The sequence below is a fragment of the Panthera tigris genome, chromosome E1 (assembly GCF_018350195.1).
Source record: "Panthera tigris isolate Pti1 chromosome E1, P.tigris_Pti1_mat1.1, whole genome shotgun sequence".
NCBI lineage: Eukaryota > Metazoa > Chordata > Mammalia > Carnivora > Felidae > Panthera > Panthera tigris.
Genome location: NC_056673.1, coordinates 5,611,181 through 5,635,955, shown reverse-complemented (window position 1 = coordinate 5,635,955; position 24,775 = coordinate 5,611,181). Strand labels below are relative to the sequence as shown.

General features: G+C 47.8%; 1 protein-coding gene across 2 annotated transcripts; it reads right to left on the bottom strand.

Annotated features, from left to right (window-relative positions):
* Positions 1-472: 472 nt before the first annotated feature.
* Positions 473-20,476, bottom strand: LOC102966243 (protein shisa-6). Of its 2 annotated transcripts, none has more exons than XM_042966549.1 (4): positions 20,260-20,476; positions 6,641-6,697; positions 2,964-3,116; positions 473-1,242 (listed from the first exon to the last, which is right to left on the bottom strand). In XM_042966549.1, the coding sequence occupies exons 3-4, from the start codon at positions 3,103-3,105 to the stop codon at positions 695-697; spliced, it is 690 nt and encodes a 229-aa protein (XP_042822483.1). In that variant the 5' UTR covers positions 3,106-3,116; positions 6,641-6,697; positions 20,260-20,476; the 3' UTR covers positions 473-694. The 2 variants fall into 2 exon arrangements, with proteins under 2 accessions (XP_042822483.1, XP_042822484.1); XM_042966550.1 differs by lacking the exon at positions 20,260-20,476 and adding an exon at positions 8,997-9,048.
* Between the last annotated feature and the right edge of the window lie 4,299 nt (positions 20,477-24,775).

Here is a 24,775-nt window from a genome sequence, read left to right as displayed (position 1 = left end):
GGCGGGGGCTGCAGGTGGGGCAACCAGCTAGAACTGGGTGGGGGGGGGTTCCCCACAACGGGGGAGGCAGCTGAAGAAAGGGAACCCCTCCCTATCCTGGGGCTTGGGGGAGGGGCGCAGGACAGGGGGAAGGGCCACTCGGTGGGGACCAGAGAGTTCCAGCAGGCAGAAGAGAACGTTATTGTGCTTATGGACACAGCAGCTCCCTGGCTCTGAGAGAGCAAGCAGACAGTTTGTAGGCACTAGAAGATTTCTGTGATGCGGTCGAAGGGAAATGAATGAGACCAAGTAGCCTATTTGGTCAGCCCGTTGACTGCACCTGCTGGCCAGTCCAAACCCGGGGGATGGGGGGCTTGGGACCAAGGTCAGGCCAGGGTCTCTCGGCCGACAGAACCTGCAGGGGGGGAGGGACATGGGGCTGAAGGGAGTTAGTGGTGGTGGGGTGGGGGGGGGGAGGCGGGGCTGGGGCCTAGCCCCTCCCCTCACTCCCCTGGATGCTTCTGGAAGAGTGAGAGAGATCGCTCTAGATCCCAGGTGTGAGTGTGCCCGGCCAGGCCACCGGGGCCGTGTCTCCCGGTGTATGGCTTTCTGGGCAGAGGCGGCCCGCCCCCACCTCCTGCAGACGGGACAAGGCAGGGCGGCCACACGCGGCTAGGGGCTCCGCTCCCGGCCCCGCCCCGCCCCGCCCGGCCAGTCACACGGTCACTTCCGTCTTGCTGGCCGTGTAGCAGGTGTGGTGGCCCGGGATGTAGTGCAACTGCTCCACTGTGTTGTGTCTGCGGGAGGCGAAGGCCTGGCGCCTGGCGGCCGTCTGGCTCTGGCCCAGGGTGGCGTAGGAGTTATTGGAGGCACTGGGATGGGAGTGCATCTTGGTCATGCGGTAGCGGTCCAGCACGGGCGTGGACACAAAGACGTCCGTGTGCGAGAGGGCCCGCGACAGGGACTGCTCGGGGAAGGCCGTCCGCTCCGGGGACAGCAGCGGGTCCTGGGAGTGCAGGCGCTCCGTGGAGAGCAGCTGCTCGTCGGACAGGATGCGGTCATAGGGCAGGCCGAAGTCGTCGGGCAGGCCCCGCTCTGGGGACAGAACCCTGTCCTGTGACATGGCCCGGATGGGCCGGCGGGGCCGCTCCCGCGGTAAGGGCTTCTGGGACATCTGGATGACATTGAGGGGGAGGGTGCCGCGGGCGGCCAGGTCAGGCAGATGCCGCCGCCTCATGTAATATTCGTCAGCCTCTTTGTCAGCTGGGGAGAGAGACAGACAGAGAGAGAGAGAGAGAGAGAGAGAGGAGTCAGCTGGGGTGACAGTGTGACAGCACAGCCCAGACGGGTGGAGGAGTGCAAACCAGTCCCCAGGGTCTTGTTAGACACAGGTTCTGGTTCAGACCTCCTGGCCTGGGCCGGACCTGAGAGTCTGCGTCTCCACCCGGCTCCCAGGCAATGCCGATGCCTCTGGTCTAGGACCACCTTGAGTCTCCAAGGGTGGACGGGCTCCCTCGAGGTCCCCAGGGGGCTCAAGGCACAGTTGATGGCACAGCCAAGCCCCTGAAATCCCGCTTCGACCACACCGTGGTCCTGAGAGAGACCGGGTCTTGCGGAAACCCCCGGGAGGCAGTTGGCGGCCTTCTGAGGAAGTTCAGAGCCTCTCTCCAGGGAAGCCGGGTTGCGGAACCAGACTCCCGCTACAGTGAAGTCGAGACGCTCCGACCAAGAGGCACTCGTGAAAATGCTTAGCTGGTAACTTAGGAACATAGTAACACCCCCCCTGCGGTGACAGCCAGCCCACAGGAAACCAGCACCCGCCCCCAGTCCCACACACGCCCAGAATCAAGCCTACACCCACGTCACCTGTGCCCACAACATGGCCAAGGCAGTCCTATATTTGGACTTCGCTCAGCGCTCCACCCGTTGTCCCCATCCGGGAGGCCCTCCCACGCTCACACTGACTGCTACACCCTTGAATGTACCCAGGACACACGCGAGCCTGCTTTGGCCCGAATTTCAGGAATGAGGCGTCCTGCGGTTTTCTAAATCTCTGCAGAATGTGGCAATTCTGACTGCTCCCCGGTTTTCCCAGAGAGTCACGGATGGGTAGGTCCTGCCTCCCTCTTCCCCGCCGTTCATCGAGCCCTCGGATCATCAGGGACCCCCGCTTCTAGCCGTAGAAGCTCACCGCGGAGGTGGCTGATGTGGACCCACGGGATGGACTCCGTCAGGGCAGATTACCCCAGAGCGTCAAGTAAAGACTCGGCCCCACAGCTGGGTGGTTATGAAAACAGACCCATGAGGGCATGGAGGCAGGAGGTCCAAGGGTCAGAAAGCTAGGAAAGAAGACCTCTCCTCTTCTTGTTGACCTCTCCATGTGCCTTGTTGACATTGTAATGGGTCTTCATGGGTCTTAAGCCCATCCGTGTTCAGATCCCCCCCAGACTCAAATGGCAGAGCTGGGACCACCGGAGGAACGGCGCTCCGCGAGGAAACGGGGTGTGTGCATGGGAGAGGGGAGGCTCGGGTTCTCAAGACAGCGTTGGCCGGGTTAGAGAGGGAGCTGGTTTCTGGGCCCTTCCGAAGCCGGGTCTCTGGGAAGGGTCTCGCACAAGGCTGTGGCACTGGTAGCCTCCACTCTAAGGTAAGGTAGAGCATGAGGAATGTGGTTTGAAGATGGCGGGTGCTGGGTGAGGCTGGGGGAAGGCTTTCTCTTGCGGTTAAACTCGTCCGTGGCGCTGCCTCCCACGGGAACGTGGGTCTGATGATTCCGTGGCCTCCACTCTATCAACGGGGACACGGATCCAGGCCATAGCGAACAGACACAAGGGGCTTCCCGTCCGCTCTTCCCAGGCTACACCTTACTCTTTATTCTGGAAACTCCACACCCGTCCCCTCCGGTGTAGGGCAAGAGAGGGAAGCGCAGGAAGGTGTCGCAAAGGCCCCGGAGCAGACCCCAAACGCGAGGTAATGGTACTTACTTAGCCGCTTCAGGGATGAGTACCTGCTGGGGTGGGTCTTCACCGCAGACTCATAGGAGGGGGGCAGGTGGGCCAAGTTCTGGAAGGAGCGGGAGAAGGAGAGGTCATAGGGCTCCGTGGCCGACGTCAGGATGTTGTTCATCCGTGGCTTTTCTGCAAAAGAAGGGGGTGGGGTGCGTCGTGTTGGCGAGGAGGATGGGCCGGCAGGAGGGGAGGATCCGAGTTCTAGCTCTCACTCCCTATCCTGCTTTCCTGGCCCCCCTGTACTAGAACGTGGGTGGTGCTGGTGACTTGGTTTCCCCCATGCTCAGTTCCAGTTGCCTCCAAGGCTAGGGACAAGTGCTGTTTTAGCCGCCGCTGGCCGTGCTGGCGGCCTATCCCTCTTTGAATGACAGACTCCTTCTCCCTGCGCGCCGCTGTGCTTTCTGAGGACGACGTAAGCCTGTTGGAGCTGAGGGCGGTCCTAAAATTGTGTGAAAGTTCTGTCCTGTCCCTAACAGCTCTCAGGCCCAGGGGGGAAAAAAATCTCCGTTGGAAATAGGTGGGGTGACGGTGGTCTCGTCCACGTACTCACAGGACGGGGTCCAGGACCCAGGTTCACCGAGACTCCATCCCACGCTGCCCATGACGTTATTCCGTCCCTCAATGCCAGCCCTCAGGTCCCCCCTTCCGCCTCGAGCCTCCCCAAACCCCGCCCCTGACAGGCCACCTACGAAGCCACTCCCTCCTCCTCCAGTTCCTTCCCCAAAAGTTCTGGGGGCCACGTTAGGAAGAGCACAGGGGTTGGAGGGGGAGAGAAGATGCGGGTGTGGGGGAGGGGGGTGGTTGGGCAGGAAGGAAGCAGGCAGGCATGTCTTGGTGCTTGACCGACTTTCTGAGCCTTAGCAAGAAATCAGCAGTGGAAACAGTGGTGCCATTCCCCGAAATGAGGTGGGCAGGTGGCTCTCTCATTGTCCCTCCATACTCTTTGGTTTGGGGCACCCAGAGAAGGGCCAGGCTGTGGCTCCCCACGCCTCTTGGCAGAGAGAGTGCCGAACTCCGGAAGTCAGGAATTCTATGAACCGGGGGACAAAGAGAAGAACTGCCAGGCTTGGTCCAAGGGCAGCCTCACTACAGGGAACTCCCAGCTTCTCTATCCTTCCTGCCTTCACTGGTACCCCTAAACGCTGGGGGTGGAGCCAAGGGAGCCCAGCCAATGAGCTGGCGTTCATGCCAGCTCGGTACATATGTGAGGGGGTGAGGGACGCTCTACGTCCCCGAGAGATCAGAACATGCTGTACAGAAAGAGCCTCCCTGGCATGGATGGGGACAGACGCCAGGAAGCGGGGTGGGCAGGAAGCTGGGAGCACTGCTCTCCGGAGCTGGGTGACAGCCACCAGTCCTTTGCTCCTACTGCTTCACTTTCAGTGATGCTGGAGAAAGAAGGAGCTTCCCTCTGCCCGTTGGCATCATCCTGCCAGCGAGGGCATTGCTCAGCTCACCCACCTCCAAATGCAACATTTCTGGGTGCTCCTACCCACCCCGCTCCGTCCTCCAATTCATGCTGCTGAGCCAAGGCCAGCTCTTCCTCGCCCTCGGCCTCCACCATGATCACCCCTGCCCCCTTGCTCAGCCTCTCTCTCCTATTGCAATGTCCTTCCTTACTCGTCCTGTGCCCAGATTGGCTCTTCGCTCAAGACTCTCCGCTCCAGCCACGTCACGTCTTTTCAGCCCCCCGTGGCATCTGGTCCTCAAGCCCCTGTTGCCGCTTTCCTAGACAATGCCACGCATTTCCGTGTCTATGTGGTCTCTAATCATTTGACTTGATCTGCTCTTGGGGATCTCCAAAGACTGGACTATCCTTAACGGTAGACACCTTGCTTTCCCATTTGGCCGATGACTTCACCGTGCTTGGCCCAAAATAAGGACCCAGTTAATGCTCTCTGGTTAATCAAGTCGACACAGTCCACCTTCCCTCTTAATAGTCTCGCCGCCAGCTCCTGGGGAAAGCGTAGCCCCCAACGAAGAGACGCGGAGGAAACCTTGCCTCCCCCAGGCTGTGAGCGGCTCACGGGGCAGAGACCGGGTCTCGCCTACCCTCATGCCCCTGCAGCAGGTGGAAAAAGAAGAGAGGAAGAGGAGGGATGAATGGCTCCTTCTGCACCCGGGAGGCGTTAGCTCCTTCTGGAGAAGAAGCCTTTCAGAATGTTCAGGAGTGAGCAGAGCACTCCTCGCTCGCCTTTTCGGGCTCTTCTTCCTGCTGCTGCCTCATCACCGTGGGCATCCCCCCCAGGCTCTCTGCTTCTGCCTTCTGCTTTTCTCTTTCAGCCTTCCTGCACAGATTGCCCCCACTCGCAGGGCATCGGTTCCTGCCTCCAAAGCGTCACTTACTTACATCTTCAGCTGTAACCTCCCTCCAGGCTTCATGTCTGCATTTCTAGCTGCCTGCTGAATCCTTTTTCTTGAGTCTCCTCTGGTCTCTAGCTTTAGATGTCCAGATCCAAATTCACCATCAGCAGCTTCCTCTCCTCCGCACACTGGCTTGCTTTCCTGACTCCTTAGATTGCCTTGCTAGGAACCCCCATCCTTCTCAATGATCACGGCTCACCATTTTACTCACTGTTGACTCTCGTCAACCGTACTCGCCCCGTCACTAAGTTTTCTCGATCCTTTCTCCAAAATATTTTATATCTGAGCCCTTCTTTCTTTTCCCACCGTCCACATCACCACTGGTAGCTGCCGCTTCCTCACCGATCTCTCCAATTTCTTTCAGTTCTGGTTTCCCCTGGTCCCTGCAACCTTAAACATCTTATTAAACTAGCTTTCATCACATATTTCCACTAGGAGCCCAGCACTAGAGGGGGACATCAAAAGAGTCCACTTCTGTCTTCCTAATTATAATGCTCAACACCTCAATGCAGAAGCAGAGCACAGTCTCACAAGAGGGTTGTCAGTCTCTCTGCCAAGCGAGCCACATAATTTATCTTTGTTTTGAGTTTCTCTCTCACTAAACTTTAATGATGTTTTCACTCCTTCAGAGCAAAGGCAGCAAAGTGACTGATGGTTCATAATTTCCATGGCTGTCTTATGTTCTACCAAGTTCGGAGCGGGTACCAAAAATAGTTTTACTCTGCAGTGCTAGGTGTTAGGTTGTGATCAGGAGGAGGTTATAAGAAGGGCACGTGGGTTTTGTAAACCTCTGGCGCTATGCCCACCCTCCTGTGCTCTCCAACCTTCACCTTCTTCCCCTGTCAGGAGGCTAACGCTCGGGTCACCCGGGTTGGTTTTGAGTGTGTTATCAAATCTTAAGTGGTTTGGGGAGGACTGATGGAGTTTATGCCAGGTCGCATGTCATTAGTCAATGGTACCACACGTAGACTTGGGCAAAGGAGCGTGCTCGCTCTTTGCTCTGGACATATGGAATTTATGACTCCAAGAAGTGATCTAGCGTGCACACGAGAATGGGTTAGGAAAGGGTCTCCCTCCTTCCCTTCCGTGGCAGAAGATCACTCTGGTTTCCGAGACAGAACGCTGGGAGACCATGGTCTAAGAATGGGACTGAGCCACTGTGGGCTCCTTACACCCCCTGAGCTCCAGTGAGTCGTGACCATATGTCTGATGCCTGACGGGAATCAGGAGTCAAGATGGAGCCCCTGGGGATGGGGACGGAACACGGAATGCTCACAGCCATCTCTCACCATGTGTAGGGGTCTGGGTAGCACTGCTTAAAATCGGATGGTTATACTGGCGATCACCTGGAAATCATAGAAAAGAGATTTTTAAAGAAGAGTTCAGGCATTCCATTGTCTCTTCCACATAGCGGCGCCTCTCTTGACGTCTAATGTGCTTCTCTGAGCCAAAGGAAGCCCCCCTTACGGGCCTGGGCCCTCTAATGCCCTGGAAATATGAAGGGCAGAAGGCAGTGTATTAGGTGCAAAGAGCCTTCCTCTGCTGTGTGTGTCCCTCTCCTCCTGCATCAGGGCTTCCTCTGTCACCATGGAGACCCGCCCACATCTGTGGATCTGGCTGACCGCAACAGAGGTTTGTTGGGGTGGAGGTGGGTGGAAGAGAAGGATAGAGACTAAGGGGCACTTGACAAGTATACATATATGGGGTGGGGGACTGGCCAGGGGAAGTAGACCTTTTTGGGGGGAGGGGGATTGTAGGGCATCGTTAACCAGGAAGGGGATGCCCTAACTTAAGGTGGTTGCACCTTTATGGGGCTTTGATTTGTCTTGAGTCTTTATACACAGGTGCCTGGGTGCATCCTGAGATGGGGCAAGCTGACGGGAACCGTCAGCTTGGGATCAGGAACCCTGCGTTCTAGGCTCTGTCCTGCCTAGAAATGACACAGCCCAACATTTCAAAAGTCCACATCGATTGAACAAGTCACAAAGTTAATGGAGTCACAGTTGCCAAAGCACAGAGTTCAAGGCAATCTAAGATCTTCTTAGACCCAATGACAGTGTGGTTTTGCCATGAAAACACACTTCATCCCTGTGTTATTGCTTCAAGTCAACATTGTATTTTTGCCTCTAATTTTAACTAAAGTGAGGGGAAAAGGGGGCACGTAGCCTTTGCTCTAGTTTATCTAAACCATGGATTACAGCCACGCCATCCTCTTGGGGCTAGAAGCTCTGTGTCTGTTTCCTTCTATCTTGCTATTGGAGCCATGTTTTCTACTGTTGGCCGTAGTCTTTGGTTGCTCACTATAAAGCATTCTCACCAGATAGCTTTTCCTCTTGTATTCTCAACATACTAGTGTTTCATGAAGGCTCTACCTTCTTACCCAGACTGATAGTTCTCAAATTTACACCTCTCATTCAAGGTCTGTCTGGTGTGGAGGGTTCGATTTTAAATTGCTTGTGGACATGGCCTTGAAATTCCTGCCCTTAGCCCAAACCATGATGTCCCAAAGTTAGCTCATCATCTCATTGCTTTATCCTCCCATGGTCAAGCTTCTGTCTGTCCATGACACTAATGTTCCATGGGCTTGAATGTAAAGCTCCAGTCATGGTCCACCATTTCCCTCCCTTCATCCTCCATAACCGGTGAGTTCCCCAAATCCTGTTCTTACAGTCACCCCGTAAATCCAGGCCTATAATATATCTTTTTGTCCAGATTTCTCTTAGCTCTAGTCTCTGGCCATTTCCAAGACAAATCATCCTGGGGACTCCTACTAGACAAAATTTCCCATATGAATGGAATCATGACATTTTTCCTTTGGTTCCGTCCAGACTCTTTAAATAGTCATGGACAACTATCCAGTGGGGGTGTGGGTTTGGGCAACAAGCCAGACTTTCTCACATAAAGATATTCTTCCCTCCCAAGACAGAATATTAAGTTATATCCAGGGGAAAGAAAACATTTGCAAAAGGTTGAATCAATTTTGCACTGGATGTGGATTTAAGCAAGAGGAGAGAATCCAGGAAGGGAGATAATGGATAGATTTTTTTTTCTTTTTTTTTGCTTGTCCTCCAGAGGCAAGCAAAAAAAAAGTTTCATTGCTTTATGGATTTTTTGGGGTTTTTTTTGGTATATTTGCTTTTAGGCAGTATGGCAACCTCAAAGAGACAGCTACAAAAAAAATGGAAGAACCCAGGTAGAATGGTAGACAGTGGCAGTTACAGAGAAACACTCTTAATCTCACATCTCAGAGCTTAGGTAGCACTGAGGAAAGGGGGATCAATTCAGGTTCAGTTAACAATTCCTGGTCGCCAATTGTGCTCTGCACTCTGTGCTAAAGATGGTCACATATATTCTTTTTTTTTTTTTAACGTTTATTTATTTTTGGGACAGAGAGAGACAGAGCATGAATGGGGGGGGGGCAGAGAGAGAGGGAGACACAGAATCAGAAGCAGGCTCCAGGCTCTGAGCCGTCAGCCCAGAGCCCGACGCGGGGCTCGAACTCACGGACCGCGAGATCGTGACCTGAGCCGAAGTCAGACACTCAACCGACTGAGCCACCCAGGCGCCCCATAAAGATGGTCGCATATATTCTTAAAATACTAATCTTCATAATGATTTTGATTGGAATATATATTATTGGCCTACCAATTTCCAGACTCTGTCAAAAACTCCTTAAATATCTCATTCGAAGCAGTCCCTGTGTTTCTTTACAGATGAGTTTGCAAGCAGGATAAATGTCTTGAATTTAGATATTTTGTTTACAAGATCAACGTGTTTCCTTTTGTTTGAATCTCACTTCAAATGTTTTGCTGACATTCAGTTTTTTCCTACATTGGCATCAAGAAAGGACATTTAAAGTATGAAGACGAAAATTAAAACTGTCTTAAAGTAACCATCATGACACTTTGTTATATTTCCTTTTGTTTCTCTGCCCCCTTTAAATTACTATGTGTGTGTTTACACACACACACACACACACACACAAATATTATAATGAATTACCTTGTGCATTTTTCACTTTGGGGAGAATAGGATTTCAACTCTTAAAATGGAGAAAAATACAATGATTTGATCCTCACATTTGTGCAAAACAACGAATGTGTGAGGTTATTCATTGTGGCATCTTTATAGTAGCAAAGAAAAGGAAGAAACCTAACTGCTCATATGCATATGTACTTAGACACATACAGATAAATATGGATAGTTTCCACATACGTTAGCTTGCTATACACACTACTTTTAATCTGTTTCCTTGATACTTAATGGACAACATGCTTGAATATATTTTCTTTTTTTAAGATTTTTTTACTTTATTTTTTAATTTTATTTTTTAATGTTTATTTATTTTTGAGAGAGAGACAGAACGCGAACAGGGGAGGGGCGGAGAGACAGGGAGACACAGAATCTGAATCAGGGCTCCAAACTGTCAGCACAGAGCCTGACGCAGGGCTTGAACTCACACACCATGAGATCATGACCTGAGCTGAAGTTGGATGCTTAACCAACTAAGCCACCCAACCACCCCTTAAGGTTTTGTGTTTAAGTAATCTCTACACACAACATGGTGCTCGAATTCCCAACCCCGAGATCAAAAGTCGCAGGCTCCACCAACTGAGCCAGCCAGGTGCCCCTTGAATATATTTTCATGTTTTGAAATATTCCTCAAAAGATTTCATATGGTTTCCCAATAGTAATTCTATAGAATACAGTATATGTATGTCTATAGTTTGTTTAATATGTTCCTTTAACAGGTATGGTTAAGCATTCCCCTGTTATTGTATATTTAGATTGTTTAAAAGTTCAATAACGTTCCAGCAAGCAACCTCGAACACTGGTCTTCAATCATGTCTTATTTCCTTAGGCGAATAATAAAAAGCAGTCTTTCTAGGTCAACATACTGCCAACTGCCTGGCCACGTGATAAAGTGGACTGATAGATTTCCTCATACGGAGCCATTTGTCTCTTCCTGGGAATTTCCTTATTTGATTTTGGTGGTATTCTTCCATTACAACACTGGATTCCACTGGCATATGTTTTATTCAATTCCTATATATTCACAAAGAGAGTCTATCTTTTTTTGTGCTAATATATCAAGTGTGTTCATCAAGATAAATGATTTTGTAAAAGCTGGATGAATAGCATCTCACTTTTCTGTGTGCCCTGAAACTATTAATATAGCACATGAGCTACCTCTTCTTAGGAAGTTTGAAGGAATGCAGTAATAGAAATTTCCGGTGTCTTTGGGGAGCTTTTCTGTTACGACCATAGTACGAGGTTGACTCACCATGTCGTTGACTGCACAACAACAAATTTGGTAGATGGACGTTGTTATAATCACCAGCTTAGAATTAGGGAAACTGAGGTTTGGAGAGGTTGAATAATTGGCTTAACAGGTGAAGTCTGGGATGTAACATGCCCAGGTGAGTTGGCATGTTAACCATTATGCACGCTGCTTCTCACAGTCGGCAACATTTTCCTTACGTATTAGTTCAGTTTTCTAACTCTAAATTTAACTTGTCATTCCTATTTTTCTTAAACATACCCATTAGACATTTTTAACTCTATTAGCTTAACACTATACCATTCCTCAAAAAAAAATCACCCATCTATATATGAAATCCCAACCCTCTTCTTACTCTTAATTTTCTGTGCTAATGTTTTCTAGATCAGCCATTTCTTCTTCTTCTTCTTCTTCTTCTTCTTCTTCTTCTTCTTCTCCTCTTTCCAATAACTACCCCTTATACATATCAATTCTTTTTTTTTTTTCTTCAAATCATTATTTTATGCTTTTGGATTTGTTCGTCTCTGCCTCCTAATTTTCTTTGGTTTGGTTTGGTTTTGCTTTTGCTTTCTCATTTCTGGCCTCAAATCTTTAGTCCATTTACATTTCTTCTTTTCTGCTAATAATCTGAGGTCTTTCGCACCTATTTAGTCTCTGGCACCTTCTTGTGAGTGTCAATACCAGTGTTCTTACGGTTGCAACATCCTAAATGATCCGTAATTGCAACCCTGGTTTTCCCTCTGACCCAATAATTCTTTTTTTTTATGTTTATTTATTTTTTTTTATTTTTTTTAATGTTTTTTTTTAAATTTATTTTTGAGACAGAGAGAGACAGAGCATGAATGGGGGAGGGGCAGAGAGAGCGGAGACACAGAATCGGAAGCAGGCTCCAAGCTCTGAGCCATCAACCCAGAGCCCGACAAGGGGCTCGAACCCACGGACCGTGAGATTGTGACCTGAGCCGACGTCGGACGCTTAACCAACTGAGCCACCCAGGCGCCCCTGTTTATTTATTTCTGAAGGAGAGAGAGACAGAGTGTGAGTGGGGGAAGGGCAGAGAGAGAGGGAGACACAGAATCCGAAGCAGGCACCAGGCTCTGAGCTGCATAGAGCCTAACGCGGGGCTCGAGCCCACAACCACGAGATCATGACCTGAGCCGAAGTCGGACGCTTAACCAACTGAGCCACCCAGGCGCCCCAAGAATTCTTTAGTAGAGTAGGGTTTAGTAGAGTTGTTACATTTCAAAGTGTTCAGGTGTGTTGGTTTGCGCTTTGGCTGTTAATTTTCTGTCTTACTGTATTGTGATCAGAGAACATGGCCTGTACACTTTCTGCTTTGGGGAATTTATTGAGATTTCCTTTGTGGGCTACTACAGGATTGATTTTGATAAATGTTTCATGAGTACTTAGAGAAGAGGTATATTTTCTTTTTGGAGAGTACAAAATTGACATAGATCTATTAAATCAGACCCATGAAATACATTATTCAGTTCTGTCCTATCCAAGTTCCTTCACTGCCTATTTATTCTGTCAAGGACTGAGGGACGTGTATTAAGGTCTCCCACTAATTTGTTCCTGTCATTTTCTCTTGGTATTTGTTATAGAATTGGCTTTCTGTATTTCATAGCCACATTATTCAGCACAAAAAGACATGGTGCTCATGTCTTCTTTGCAGCCGTCCTCTTAATCAACACCAAATAACCCCTTCTGTCCTATTTAATGCTTTTTTTTTGCCTTTAAGTCCTCTTGATCTGGTATTTATATTGCCAACCCAGCTTTCCTTTTGTTTGCATTTGCCTGATAAACTTTGCCTATCCTTTTACATCTAACCTTTCTGTGTCATGTTGTTTTATGCTCTGTCTCTTGACAGAGAGCATGGTTTTTAAAAAAGAAAATCTACCTTCTGTGCTCTGGCCTTTTCTGGGTTGCCTCGATCGCTAGAAGCAAGTCTTCCCACTCAGAAAGCTGTGCTCCCTTCTATTGTGCGCCCCCCCTCCCCACCTCCTGGCTCTAGTTGTATGTGACATGATCCTACTTTCCTTCACTCAGCCCAGACTCTAGGTCATGGTTGATTTGACCGGGTGTGAATACCTGACTCAGCCTGGGCCCAGTAGAGCTCCTTTTCCAGAAATTAGGAATCATTATAAGAGAGGTTTGGTCTCTCTGCATGGTTGGGCCCATGGCATGTAAACTATGTCGCTACGGGCAGTCTTGTAGATTTGGAAGGGAGTCAGCCTTTAGAGACTGTGGCACATTATAGTTTACAAAAACAACCATACTTATAGTTCTAGTCCCGCATGCTCTCCCAAAACATTACAGGGAATATCTTCTCCATCTCCTTGAAACTGGAGGGACTTTTGACTGCCTCAGTGAACATTTTGCCAACAGAAAGAATACTGTATACTTCCACATTTGCTAGGTTGCAGACGTTCATATGGCTTTCAGCTGGCTCTCTTGAAGCACACTCAACCTTGGATCCCAGCCGCCATGCTGTAAGGAAGTCCAGGCCACCTGCAAAGGCTATAAGGCTACAGGTAAGGGCTGGCAGCTCCAGCTAAGATATCTGTCAACAACCAACATCAACTGGCAGACATGTGAGTGAGGAAGACTTCAGATGATCCCAGTCCCCCAGACTTCCAGCTGCCCAAGCTGAAACAGGTAGAGCAGAGACAAGCTATACCCACGGAGCCCTGCCCCGATAGCAGATTTATAAGCAAAATGAATGTTGCCTTTATTGTATTATTTTCCACGATGAAAAAAAATTTTTTTTCATTGTAGGGTCACGTGCAACTCAAAGAAAGAATATAGTTATCTTGTGTACCCTTTAGCCAGCTCCCCCAGTTAGGTAACACTTTACAAAACTACAGACTATATCATCACCAGAATATTGACATTAATGCAGTCAAGGTATAGAACATATCCACTGCTAGTTGGATTCTTCCTGTGCCCCTTTTATAGCCACACCCATTTCCTTCCTGCACCCACTCCCTCATTAACCTCTGGCCACCATTAGCCTGTCCATCATTTCTATACTTTTATGATTTCAAGAATGTTATGCAAGTGGAATCATACAATATGTAACCTCTTTGGATTGGATTCTTTCATCAAGCATAATTCACTGGAGATGCACCAGGTTGTTGCATGTATCAATAGTTAATTACTTTTTATTGCCGAGTAGTAAATATTCCATGATCTAAGTGTAACACAATCTATTCATTTTTTGGAAGGACAGCTGGACTGTTCTCAGTTTTGTGATATTCTGATTTACAGCTGCTATAAACATTCATGTGCAGGTTTTTGTGTGTCAACGTGTCTTCATTTTCTAGGATAAATGCTTAGGATTTTGCTCCTAAGCATTGGATTATGTGATTGTTATATGTTTAATCTTTTAAGGAATCTGCCAAACTGTCTTCCGGAGTGGCTGTACCATTTTACATTCCCACCAGCAACGAATGAGTCATCCAGTTTCTCCACATCTTCGTGAGCATTTGGTGTTGTCATTATTTTTTATTTTAGACATTTTTAGTTAGCTCTGGTAGTTATGTAGTAATATCTCACTGTGGCTATAATTTGCATTTCCCTAATGGCTAATGATGTTAAACATCTTTTCATGTACTTATTTTTCATCTGTATATCTTCTTCAGTGAAATGTCTCTTGATTACTTTTGCCCACTTCCGAATCAGATTGTTTGTATTTTTCCTATTAAATGTCGAGAGTTCTTTTTATAGCCTAGATAATAGTTACTTGTAAGATATATGGTTTCTAAATATTTCCTCCCAGACTGTAGCTTGCCTTCTCATCCTTTTAACAGAGTCTTTTGCGGAACAAAATTCTTAATTTTGATGAAGCCCAATTTATCAATTTTTTTCTTTTCTTTTAAATATTTACTTATTTTGGGGAGAGCACAAGCGGGGGAGAGGATCAGAGAGGGGGACAGAGGATCTAAAGCAGGCTCTGAGCTGACAGGCTGACAGCAGAGAGCGTGATGTTGGGCTTGAACTCACGAACCACAAGATCACGACCTGAGCTGAAGTCAGATACTCAACCAACTGAACCACCCGGGTGCCCTTCAATTTTTTATTTTATAGATTGTGCTTTTGGTGTCAAATCTAAAACTCTTTTCCAAGCCCTAGGTCCTGAAGATTTTCAATTTTCTTCTTTTTCCCCTTAGATGTTTTATGTCTTATATTTAAGTCTGTAGTCCATTTTAAGATAATTTTTATACCAAGTATGAGACTTAGGTTTAAGTTGAGGATTTTTGTTTTCTTTTTCTTCTTTCCTTTCTGTCTCTCTTTCTTTATTTTTTTCTTTCTTTTCTGCTTACTCATGTCCAGTTACTTTAGCATCATTTCTTGAAAAGGCTTTCTTTCCTCTATTAAAATGATTTTATGTATTTGTAAAAAAAAAACAAACCAGTTAGATATATTTGTTTGAAGCTATTTCTGAGGTTTCTCTTCTGTTCCATTGATCTACATGTCCTTTCTCTGCCAATACTAAAAAAAATTTTTTTCGGGAACAGTCTTTTTTTTTTTTTTTTAATGTTTATTTATTTTTGAGACAGAGAGAGATAGAGCATGAACTGGGGAGGGTCAGAGAGAGAGGGAGACACAGAATCTGAAGCAGGCTCCAGGCTCTGAGCTGTCAGCACAGAGTCCGACACGGGGCTCGAACTCACGGACCGTGAGATCATGACCTGAGCCGAAGACGGGCACTCAACCGACTGAGCCACCCAGGCGCCCCAGTCTTTTTTTTTTTATTGAAGCATAGTTGAACATAATGTTACATTAATTTCAGGTGTACGACATAGTAATTTGACATTACTATATACTGTTCTGTGCTCACTGTAAGTGTAGCTGTCATCTCTCACCACATAACACTACTACAATACCATTGACTATATTCCCTATGAATACAGTCTTTTTTAAAAAAAAATTAATGTTTATTTCTGAGAGAGAGAGAAAAAGACAGAGCGCGAGTTTGGGGGGGCAGAGAAAAAGGGAGACACAGAATCTGAAGCAAGCTCCAGGCTCTGAGCCATCAGCACAGAGCCTGATTCAGGGCTTGAACTCACGAACCTCTAGATCATGACCTGAGCTGAAGTCGGACGCTTCACCGACTGAACCACCCAGGCGCCCCTACCAACGGTCTTGATCAATGTAGCTATCTATTTCTTGAAATGGAGTAGACTGATCCCTCCCAGTTTATTTTTCCTTTTAAAAATTATCTTCGCTAGTCTAGTTCCTTTACCTTCCCATACAAATTTTATAATAATATAGGCTATACCTACAAAGACTCTTGTGAGGATGTTGATAGTTTTGTTAAGTCTGTATATTATTTTGGGAGAACTCCTATGCTTACTCTATTGCATCTTTAAATCCATGAACATGGCATGTCTATTTAAATTCCTTTGACAACTTTACTATATTTTAAAAGTTATTTTCTTAGGGATTGCTCTGGGGATTACAATATGCACCTTCATTTATTACAATCTTCAGAACTAACTTACTTCGGTAGCATATGGAAACTTTGCCCCAATATTGTTCCAATGAACCTCCCTCCATTATACTGTTGTTGTCATATATATTATATCTATCTATCTATCTATCTATCTATCATCTATCCATCCATCCATTTATCTATCTATTCATCTATCTGTCCATTTATCTATCTATCATCTATCTATCCATACATTTATCTGTCTATCCACCTATCTATCTATCAACTGTCCATTTATCTATCTATCTATCTATCATCTATCTATCCATACATTTATCTATCTATCCACCTATCTATGTATCTATTCATCTATCCATTTATCTATCATCTATCATCTATCTATCTATCTATCTATCTATTCAGTGGTCTGAAAATTGACCAAAAAGCATACAACAACCTTATAAGCACTCATACTTAAGAAACTGCCGATAGGTAGGGACAGTGAGAGTTTCTGACATTCTTCCTTATGTATATATACATACATCATATGCCATGATCAGCATTAAAATTATTGATGCATAAAATTTTACGTCTTTTTAAAAAGTTAGAGAGGACGCGAGAAAAAATACAGAATTTCTCAAATTAATCACGTATTTATCATTTCTGGTGTTTTCATTTCTTCCTGTGAATTTGAATTAGTGTCTGCTGTACATTTTTCTGTTTTCAGCCTGTGAAGTTTCTTTAGTTTTTCTTGTCAGTCTGGACTGCTACCAGTCTTTGTTTACCTGAGAATGTCTTTATTGCACATTTACTAAACCGAAGGTTAATTTTGCTGGGGCACCTGGGTGGCTCAGTGGGTTAAGCGTCGGACTCTTGGTTTCAGCTCAGGTCATGATCTCGCGGCCTCGTGGGTTTGAGCCCCGCATTGGGCTCTGTGCTGATGGGGTGCAGCCTGCTTGGACTCTCTCTCTCCCTCTCTCTCTGACCTTCCCCTATTTTTGCACTGTCTTTGTCTCTCTCAAAATAAACAAGTAAACTTGAAAAAAAAAAAAGAAGGTTAATTTTGCTATTACAGAATTCTTGGCTGACAGGTGTCTTTAGCACTTTGAATGGGTCTTCCTGACCATGACTGGTTTGCATTGCCCCAGATGAGAAGTGACACATCCATCGCATTGGTTTTCCTCTGTATGTGCTGAGAAGGCAGGCTTGTCATCTGACACAGTAGCACAGCTATCAATGCTGACAGCCTGCCCCATCGGGGCAGAACCTCTATGCTGACTGATCTGGGGGGAGGCTAGGAGAAGCCCCAAGCATGTCATCAATTCTCCACTCCGACCTTAAATGCAGCAGCTTTCTTTTTTTTTTTTTAAATAAGAAATTTATTGTCAAATTGGTTTCCATACAGCACCCAGTGCTCATCCCAACAGGTGCCCTCCTCAATGCCCATCTCCCACCCTCCCCTCCCTCCCACCCCCTGTCAACCCTCAGTTTGTTCTCAGTTTTTAAGAGTCTCTTGTGTTTTGGCTCCCTCCCTCTCTAACCTCTTTTTTTTCTTCCCCTCCCCCATGGACTTCTGTTAAATTTCTCAGGATCCACATAAGAGTGAACACATATGGCATCTGTCTTTCTCTGTATGGCTTATTTCACTTAGCATCACACTTTCCAGTTCCATCCACGTTGCTACAAAAGGCCATATTTCATTCTTTCTCATTGCCAAGTAGTATTCCATTGTGTATATAAACCACAATTTCTTTATCCATTCATCAGTTGATGGACATTTCAAGCCTAAATGCTTCTCAGATGTTGCAAGCTTTTTGATGAATTGTCCAGAATACCGAAGTGACTATTTTGATCAATTTTGTCCAGCTTTGCAGTTACTTTATGGGGACCAGATTTGCTAACCTTCTCACTGGACCCTGGCCAGCTTCACCCAGGTACCCTCCCCAGTTCCCTGTTTCTCCACCAGGCTGGGGGAGTCTCCCAGGTAGCCTGGAGATCTCAGTGACAGTCAAAGAGATGCTGGGGGGAGATCAGGAAGAAAGGGTGTCTGGCTGGGTCCTTAGTCTCGGGGGAGCTTAAAGGTGTTTTCAAGCCTTTTGGTATCAGTAAATCCCCGATGCATTTTGGGCCAAACATTTTGCATCCAGGGAGAATGAGATCTGTGTTCAGATTTCATACTCACTCGCACATGTTAACAGAGTATCGGCTGGGAAAAGTCATTTGGAATAGAAGACACTTCCTAGGATCACCTAATAGGCTCCAAAATTTTTTCACCCTGAGACAAAGGGAATTACTTGCTGCTATAAATGGACATATTTTCAGAAACAAAGAGAAAGGTTCCACACGGGGCTTTTTGCCAGCCTTGCCTTAAGTGCCAGCTCAAAGGCTCCCTCTACATCCTCTGGGCAGGGAGGGGGCAACAATGACTGTCTGTAAAGACCACCTTGTGTTCACATCAAAGCAGGCACTCAAGGGTATACCTCTAGAACAGTGTTTCCGAAACCGGCTCCAGGAAATCTTGTGGACTCTTTGGAGGTACCTCAAGGCCGCTGTTTAAGAATAGAGTCTAGCGGGTGGTGTTTTAACACTGCTCACCCCCTCCCCCCTCCCCTCCCCCCAACCCACCATGCCTCACCCAGAGCAACTTGGTTCCCATCTGTTTTCCATATTGGCCTTCTACCTAAGATTTCACTTGAGGAAACAGTTTCCCGTGTTTATATGTTTAAAATCGACCGATCGCTCCTTCATTTTACAGGTGCGAAAAAGAGGCCCAGCAAAGCGAAGTGACCTGCCCAACATCACGAAGTTGGTGGCAGAGAAGGGACTAGGTCTTAGGCTGTGTTTTTTCATGGCACATCATTATCTGAAAGCTTGTGTGTTATTTACAAAGTCTCTTGTGTTTTCCGGGGGGGGGGGGTGTTCCAAGGAGCTGTACATTTTCTGGTGCCTCTGCTCCTGTCTACACTAGCTGCACTTAGCCTTCAGTGTATATCTGGCTTCCCTGAAATGCTTACTCTGAATTCTGGAGGTGGGGAGAGAGTGGAGAGTGACTCTGGATCAAAGAACCCTTGGGGGTCTACATACTGTGTCTTTCTTTCCTCTTGGATATTCACCAGGCATGTGAAAGGGGGATGAGAAGTCAAGTGAACTGACCTGGAGAATTTTTTTTTCTCCTAACACAGTTAGGGTGCAGACAGGAAACAGACACACATCCAACTGGGTACGTTAGGGGGGCTTTAATAAAGGGACTATTTTCAAAGCTGTGAGCAGAATGTAGGGAGCCCATAAGGAACAGTGCGGTGCCCAGGGACTAGTGAGAGTGGGGCGGCTTTATTCAGACTGGGCCTGGATGTTGAAAGAAGGAAGTGGCTTCTGGAACCCAAGAGGGGAGGGAGCTTGTGGACAGGGCTCCCTGCTCTTTGGTGGAAGGCTACAGCCAGGCTCCTGTGAGTGTACCACGAGGTAGCCTAGGAAATAGGCATCCCATTCCTTTCTCTTTCCAGGATTCCCCATTTACCAGAGCCAACTACCATCCATGGAGCAATCCGCAAAGGTTAGCGCACCCAGGAGACTGAGTAGGGTGGGGAGTCGAGCGGAGGGTCAAACGGAAAAACTGTCCTGTGCAGACTTGTTATCTCACTCTGACAAATGCTAACTGTGGTTCATTCCGAAGGTGGTCTATGGGAGTTTGGGCAGATGGTGTTCTAGGTAATGGATGGAGTCTTGGGATGCTTGGGCAGGTAGGTGTGGACGAGGAAGGGAGAAAGGCAGAAGTTGTGATGTACAAAGACTAGGAAAGCTAATGGTCCCCAGACTTTGCCTGGAGCTCCTCTCCATGGTGACACGCATACAGTCAGCTGGACCTGGCGTCCTGTCTCTCCCCAGACTTATCAACGGATCGCATCTCCACTCCCTCAATTACCTGTCTCCCCCTCCCCCTCTCCCTTCAAAGAGCCCTGGGCTTTGGCAGAGTCCAACCTCCTGATGGATTGAGCTGGATAACATAACAATTAATTAGCGCTCAGGACTCATCGATCAATGCACTGACACAGCTATAGAGTGATGAAACAATTTCCATTTGAGCGCCAAGGCTGCTTGAAGGAAGCAGAAAAGCAGGGTGGGGACCTCTGCCCACTGAGAGCATGTGGATCACCAGCAGTTAACAGGTGTCTTAGAATCGGAACGCTCACCTTCACCTCTGCAGCCGTGAAGGTGCCAGAGCTGACAGTGAGTGTCCTCACACTGTGGTCTGGTTTAACTGCGACAGGGGAATAGGCCAGTCTTCTCTGTGGGCCAGTGAGCTGCGGGCAGGTATGTGTGCACATGCCCTTAGGTGCCTGTGTGTTTGCTCGTGTGTGTGTCTGGAAAGGGAGCGGGTGAAAGGGAAGAGTGATGAGGTATTGCACATCCCTGGTGACAGATACAGCACAAGCAATTTCTGTCACAGTGAGTCCCAGGAAGGTTGTGGGAGACAGTATCCAAAGACATAAACGATGCCTCCATCAATGGGGAGCATGAGACAGAACAAAGGGGTAATATGCATATTGGTTCTAGATTCTCAAGTCTTAGGTGCCATCACCACATTCTGGAATTGCCATGATAACCTCCTGAGTTCCTCCCCGCCTCCAGTCTCTGCTCTTGGACACTCCAGCCACATTACTCTCTCTCTCTTTTTTTTTAGTTAAAAAAAATGTTTATTTATTTTGAGAGAGAGAGAGAGAGAGAGAGAGAGAGAGAGAGAATCCCAAGCAGGCTCCATTCTGTCAGTGCAGAACCCAATGCAGGGCCCGATCTCATGAACCATGAGACCATGACCTGAGCCGAAATCAAGAGGCAGGCACCCAACCAACTGAGTCCCCCAGGGACCTTCAGATTGGTCTTTCTTAAATTCTAATTTCATCCTAGCCATTAGCTTGCAAATACTACAAATTACCGATAGGTTTAAAACTTAGATGCCTAAGGCCAAAGATTTCTGAACGAGTGGACTGAACAATCACCTGAGGAACTCATTAAAAACTTCTGGGACCTTCCCCCAGCCCGTGAGTTATGATTTAGGGGATCTGAGAGACCAGCTCCAGGAATCAACGCTTCAAAAGCATCCTGGACAATACTTCTGCAGCCGGAATCAAGACCATCCTCTGTCAATGTCACTGCATTTTCAGAGCTGCGCGTGGTCTAGGATTCCTTCGTCTCACCCAAAACGCCAGCACCTTGTATGGACTGGCTCCCCTCTGCCACCCCCAACGCCCATCACCACCTCAGTGCTTTGCTCAGGAACATCTTCCACCTGGATTGCTCTCCTCCTTACTTCCCCCTCAAACCCTTCCAGTCCTTGAAGAGAAAACTCCCAGCTTCGTCTTCATAAAGTCATTCCCAGGCCCTCCAGTGCACAGGGATGTCCTTGCCCTTCTGACAACTGATCATTTAGTTACCACCACCCTTTGCCTTCGGTGCCTAATCACACATAGTCTTGCCTTTTTGCCTCTGTCTCTCTCTTTCCTTCGCTCTTTCGGAGATGATTCAAAACTTTTGCCTGTGAGGCACTTCTCCCCAACTATTAACGAATACATGGAACGTTTCTGGAGGTGGAGATCAATCACACTTCTTTCGTGTTTACCTTGAAGAAATACTCCCCGGGCTGGGCTCCTTGGAGACGCGGGGACAAGTTTTTGAATGATGAATGAATGAGTAAATGAATCAAGTCTCGAGGCAGAAGAAATGGGCAAGAGGCCATGGTGATGATACTTGATTGCCTGTCCCACTTTCTAGTTTCTTATTCTTCACCCTCTTCGTGCCCAGAGTGGCAGATTTTCTGGGCCCGTAGCCAGGCTTGTGGGTTGTAATATTTTAGATGTGTCTGAGTGTAAGTGTGTGTGGAGGAGTAAGGCCCCCCTCCTTCCCCACCTCAGATCCAGCCCACGCTTTCACTGCGTCTTGAGGATTCGTTGACCTTCTACTGTGACACCACCCTTTCAGTCTTGGTGGAATGAAGAAATCTGTGATTCCTGGCGTTAGGAGGCCGACTCCTCCCAAGGTGGCTGGTTCGTGCCCGTGACATTGTGAGGTCCTCCATTCTGTGCTCCAGTCCATTTCCCCCTCCTTCTCTATGACTCGGTCTTCTCTTACGTTAGAGGCTTAGACTCAAGGTCCCCTGGGTCGTACCCCTGGGAGTCTGCCTCCCCAGTGGGTCTGCTCTGTTTCCCCACTCCTGGCAAGGACTTTAATTTTCCAGTCTGCCCTGGGTTGTCATGCCTACACAGGAAAACAACGTGTCCTCTGCCAGATTCACTTAAAAAGACAAACTTGAGGTTTCCCTGGGAGAGCTGCCTGCCACCTGCTGTGATCCACTTTTTCAGGACAGCTGGGGCTCCCGTGAGCCCTGAGGCACCAGGGCTGTGTTTGTTCTGCTAGAGGGTTATTGTAATCACCACAAAAGGAGGATTTACCGGCGCTTCTGTTCCTTCCAGGGGACTAATCATCCTCCTGGCAGTAAGGACCCAAGCAAATCCCTGAGAGCTATTTAAATCAAATGCCTGGAGGGGCGCCTGGGTGGCTCAGTCAGTTAAGCGTCCTCCTCTTGGACTCTTGATGTGGGCTCAGGTCATGATCTCGCGGCTCGTAGGATCTAGCCCTGCGTCAGGCTCTGCACTGACAGCGTGGAGCCTGCTTGGGAATCCTCTCTCTCCCTCTCTCTCTGCTCCTCCCCATCCTCCCAAAATAAATGAATACACATTAAAAAAAAATCATACCCATGGAAAATCAACCTTGGAATGCCCTGGGAGCAGTATGGGGTAGGAGTGTCAGGTATAAAATGAAGTGGATGTGGAAGATGGTGGGATGGCTTTGGCCAAGCTGGCACGTCGGGTGGGACCTTTGAGGTTCCCTCAGCAAAGGGGGGGGGGTGAAAGTCTATGGCAAATTCCAGACTCTCCTCACCCCCACCCACAGGCACCCCATCCTACAATTGCCCTACAATAGAGCTTGATCTGGGCACCCAACACATCTCCCGGGTGACACACAGTAGCTCAATATCGCAAAAGGCGACTCCAGTTAGAATAAGCAGAACGGAAAGACGATTGATATTTGGAGGGCATGCAGTCTTTTGGGAAACCCCAAAATATCCCAAATGAATAAAGTAGGTTACCAGAGGATCCGTGTCCATCCCGTAACTACTATGAGCTATGAGTGTATCTGACATAGTATCACATTTTTCTTTGAGAAGTGAATTTGTCTGTGTGTGTGTGTGTGTGTGTGTGTGTGTGTGTGATCTGGGTCCATTTGTAACTTTCGCATTTGTTCTTTACATTACAATACCAATTGAGGACACTCTGAACTTGGCGTCTGGCCTGAGTAACCATGTGCATTGCTACCCCCAGCATAAATGGAATTTTTCTGTGTCTGGGCAAGGACAGTCACTTTTCCCCTGTCAGTTACCATGTGTTCTGTCATACACTTACTGTGCTAAGTAATTTACAAGCATCATGTCACTGAAACCTCACAGAAATCCTACGAGGTCATTCACATTTTAATCACTTTTTTGTGTTTATTTATTTTTGAGAGAGAGAGGGAGAGAGAGAGAGAGACAGAGCATGAGTGGGGGGAGGGGTAGAGAGACAGGGAGACACAGAATCCGAAGCAGGCTCCAGACTCTGAGCTGTCAGCACAGATTCCGACGTGGGGCTCGAACTCATGAGCGGTGAGATCATGACCTGAGCTGAAGCTGGACGCTTAACCGACTGAGCCACCCAGGCTCCCCAGTCATTCATATTTTATAGATGATACCAAGTGGCCCAAGATCACACAGCAAGTAAGTGGCTCAACTTGGATTCAAATTCACACATGGGGACTCCAAACACAGTGGCCTTGAGCTCTGCACTATACTGCCATTTGACTGCAACGTACAAATATGGACCCTTCTGTAGGACTGAGCTCCAAGGGGGATCTCAGTTCTTGGGATTTACAAACTGGTCACAATTGGCTAATACTTGGGAGAAAATCTCATACGATTCCTGATCTATAGGGCCCTTTCTTCCACCCACCCCATGCACCTCTAGGAAGGCTGTCCCCGACTCAGCCCAGAGTAATGCAGCCCTTCCCCATTGATGGCCATCTTCTGGCTTCCCAATGCAACCCTCTGTCATCCACCAAAAGGCCACCATCCCATCGGCACATACAGCTCAGCAGAAGCCAGCCACACCGCTGGGGACCCAGGAGATGGGGAGTTCAGGCAGGGAGTGCTCTCTTTCTGGGGACCATCATGCAGAGCACTGCTTCCATTAATGAGGCATGACCCTCTAGCGAGCAGTGAACGGGCTGGGGGTCCTCCGCTGTCTCATGCCTGCTTTCCTGCCCATGACCTTCTTAGAACAGTCCCGGCACACAGCCTCGTGCTGGCCTTTCTGCTGACGTCCATTGCACCATTTCCCTTCCTTACACTCTGATCCTTTCTCCCTGTTGGCCATTTGCTCCGTTCTTATCCACCCTTCAAGGCTGAAAGATGACCTTGCCACCCCCCTCGGCTGCCAGCGATCTATCCACCCAGTGAGTTCTCTTATTCTCTGTAATTTCTTGGGGGGAGGGGGAGGCATGTACTGCTTTCTACGTTTTGTGATCATGACATAGGTACATGCCTTGTTGTCTCTTCTAACACAGTGGGTCTTTGTGATGGCAAGTGATAGACCATTCACCTTTGTATTTCCCAAGTCG

Bases quoted from the DNA above. Each gene is read 5' to 3' on its own strand.
- LOC102966243 (XM_042966549.1), bottom strand. From the start codon at position 3,105: ATGAACAACATCCTGACGTCGGCCACGGAGCCCTATGACCTCTCCTTC. The intron at 1,243-2,963 runs GTAAGTACCATT...CTCTCTCCCCAG, and splicing joins CTCATCCCTGAAGCGGCTAA to CTGACAAAGAGGCTGACGAA.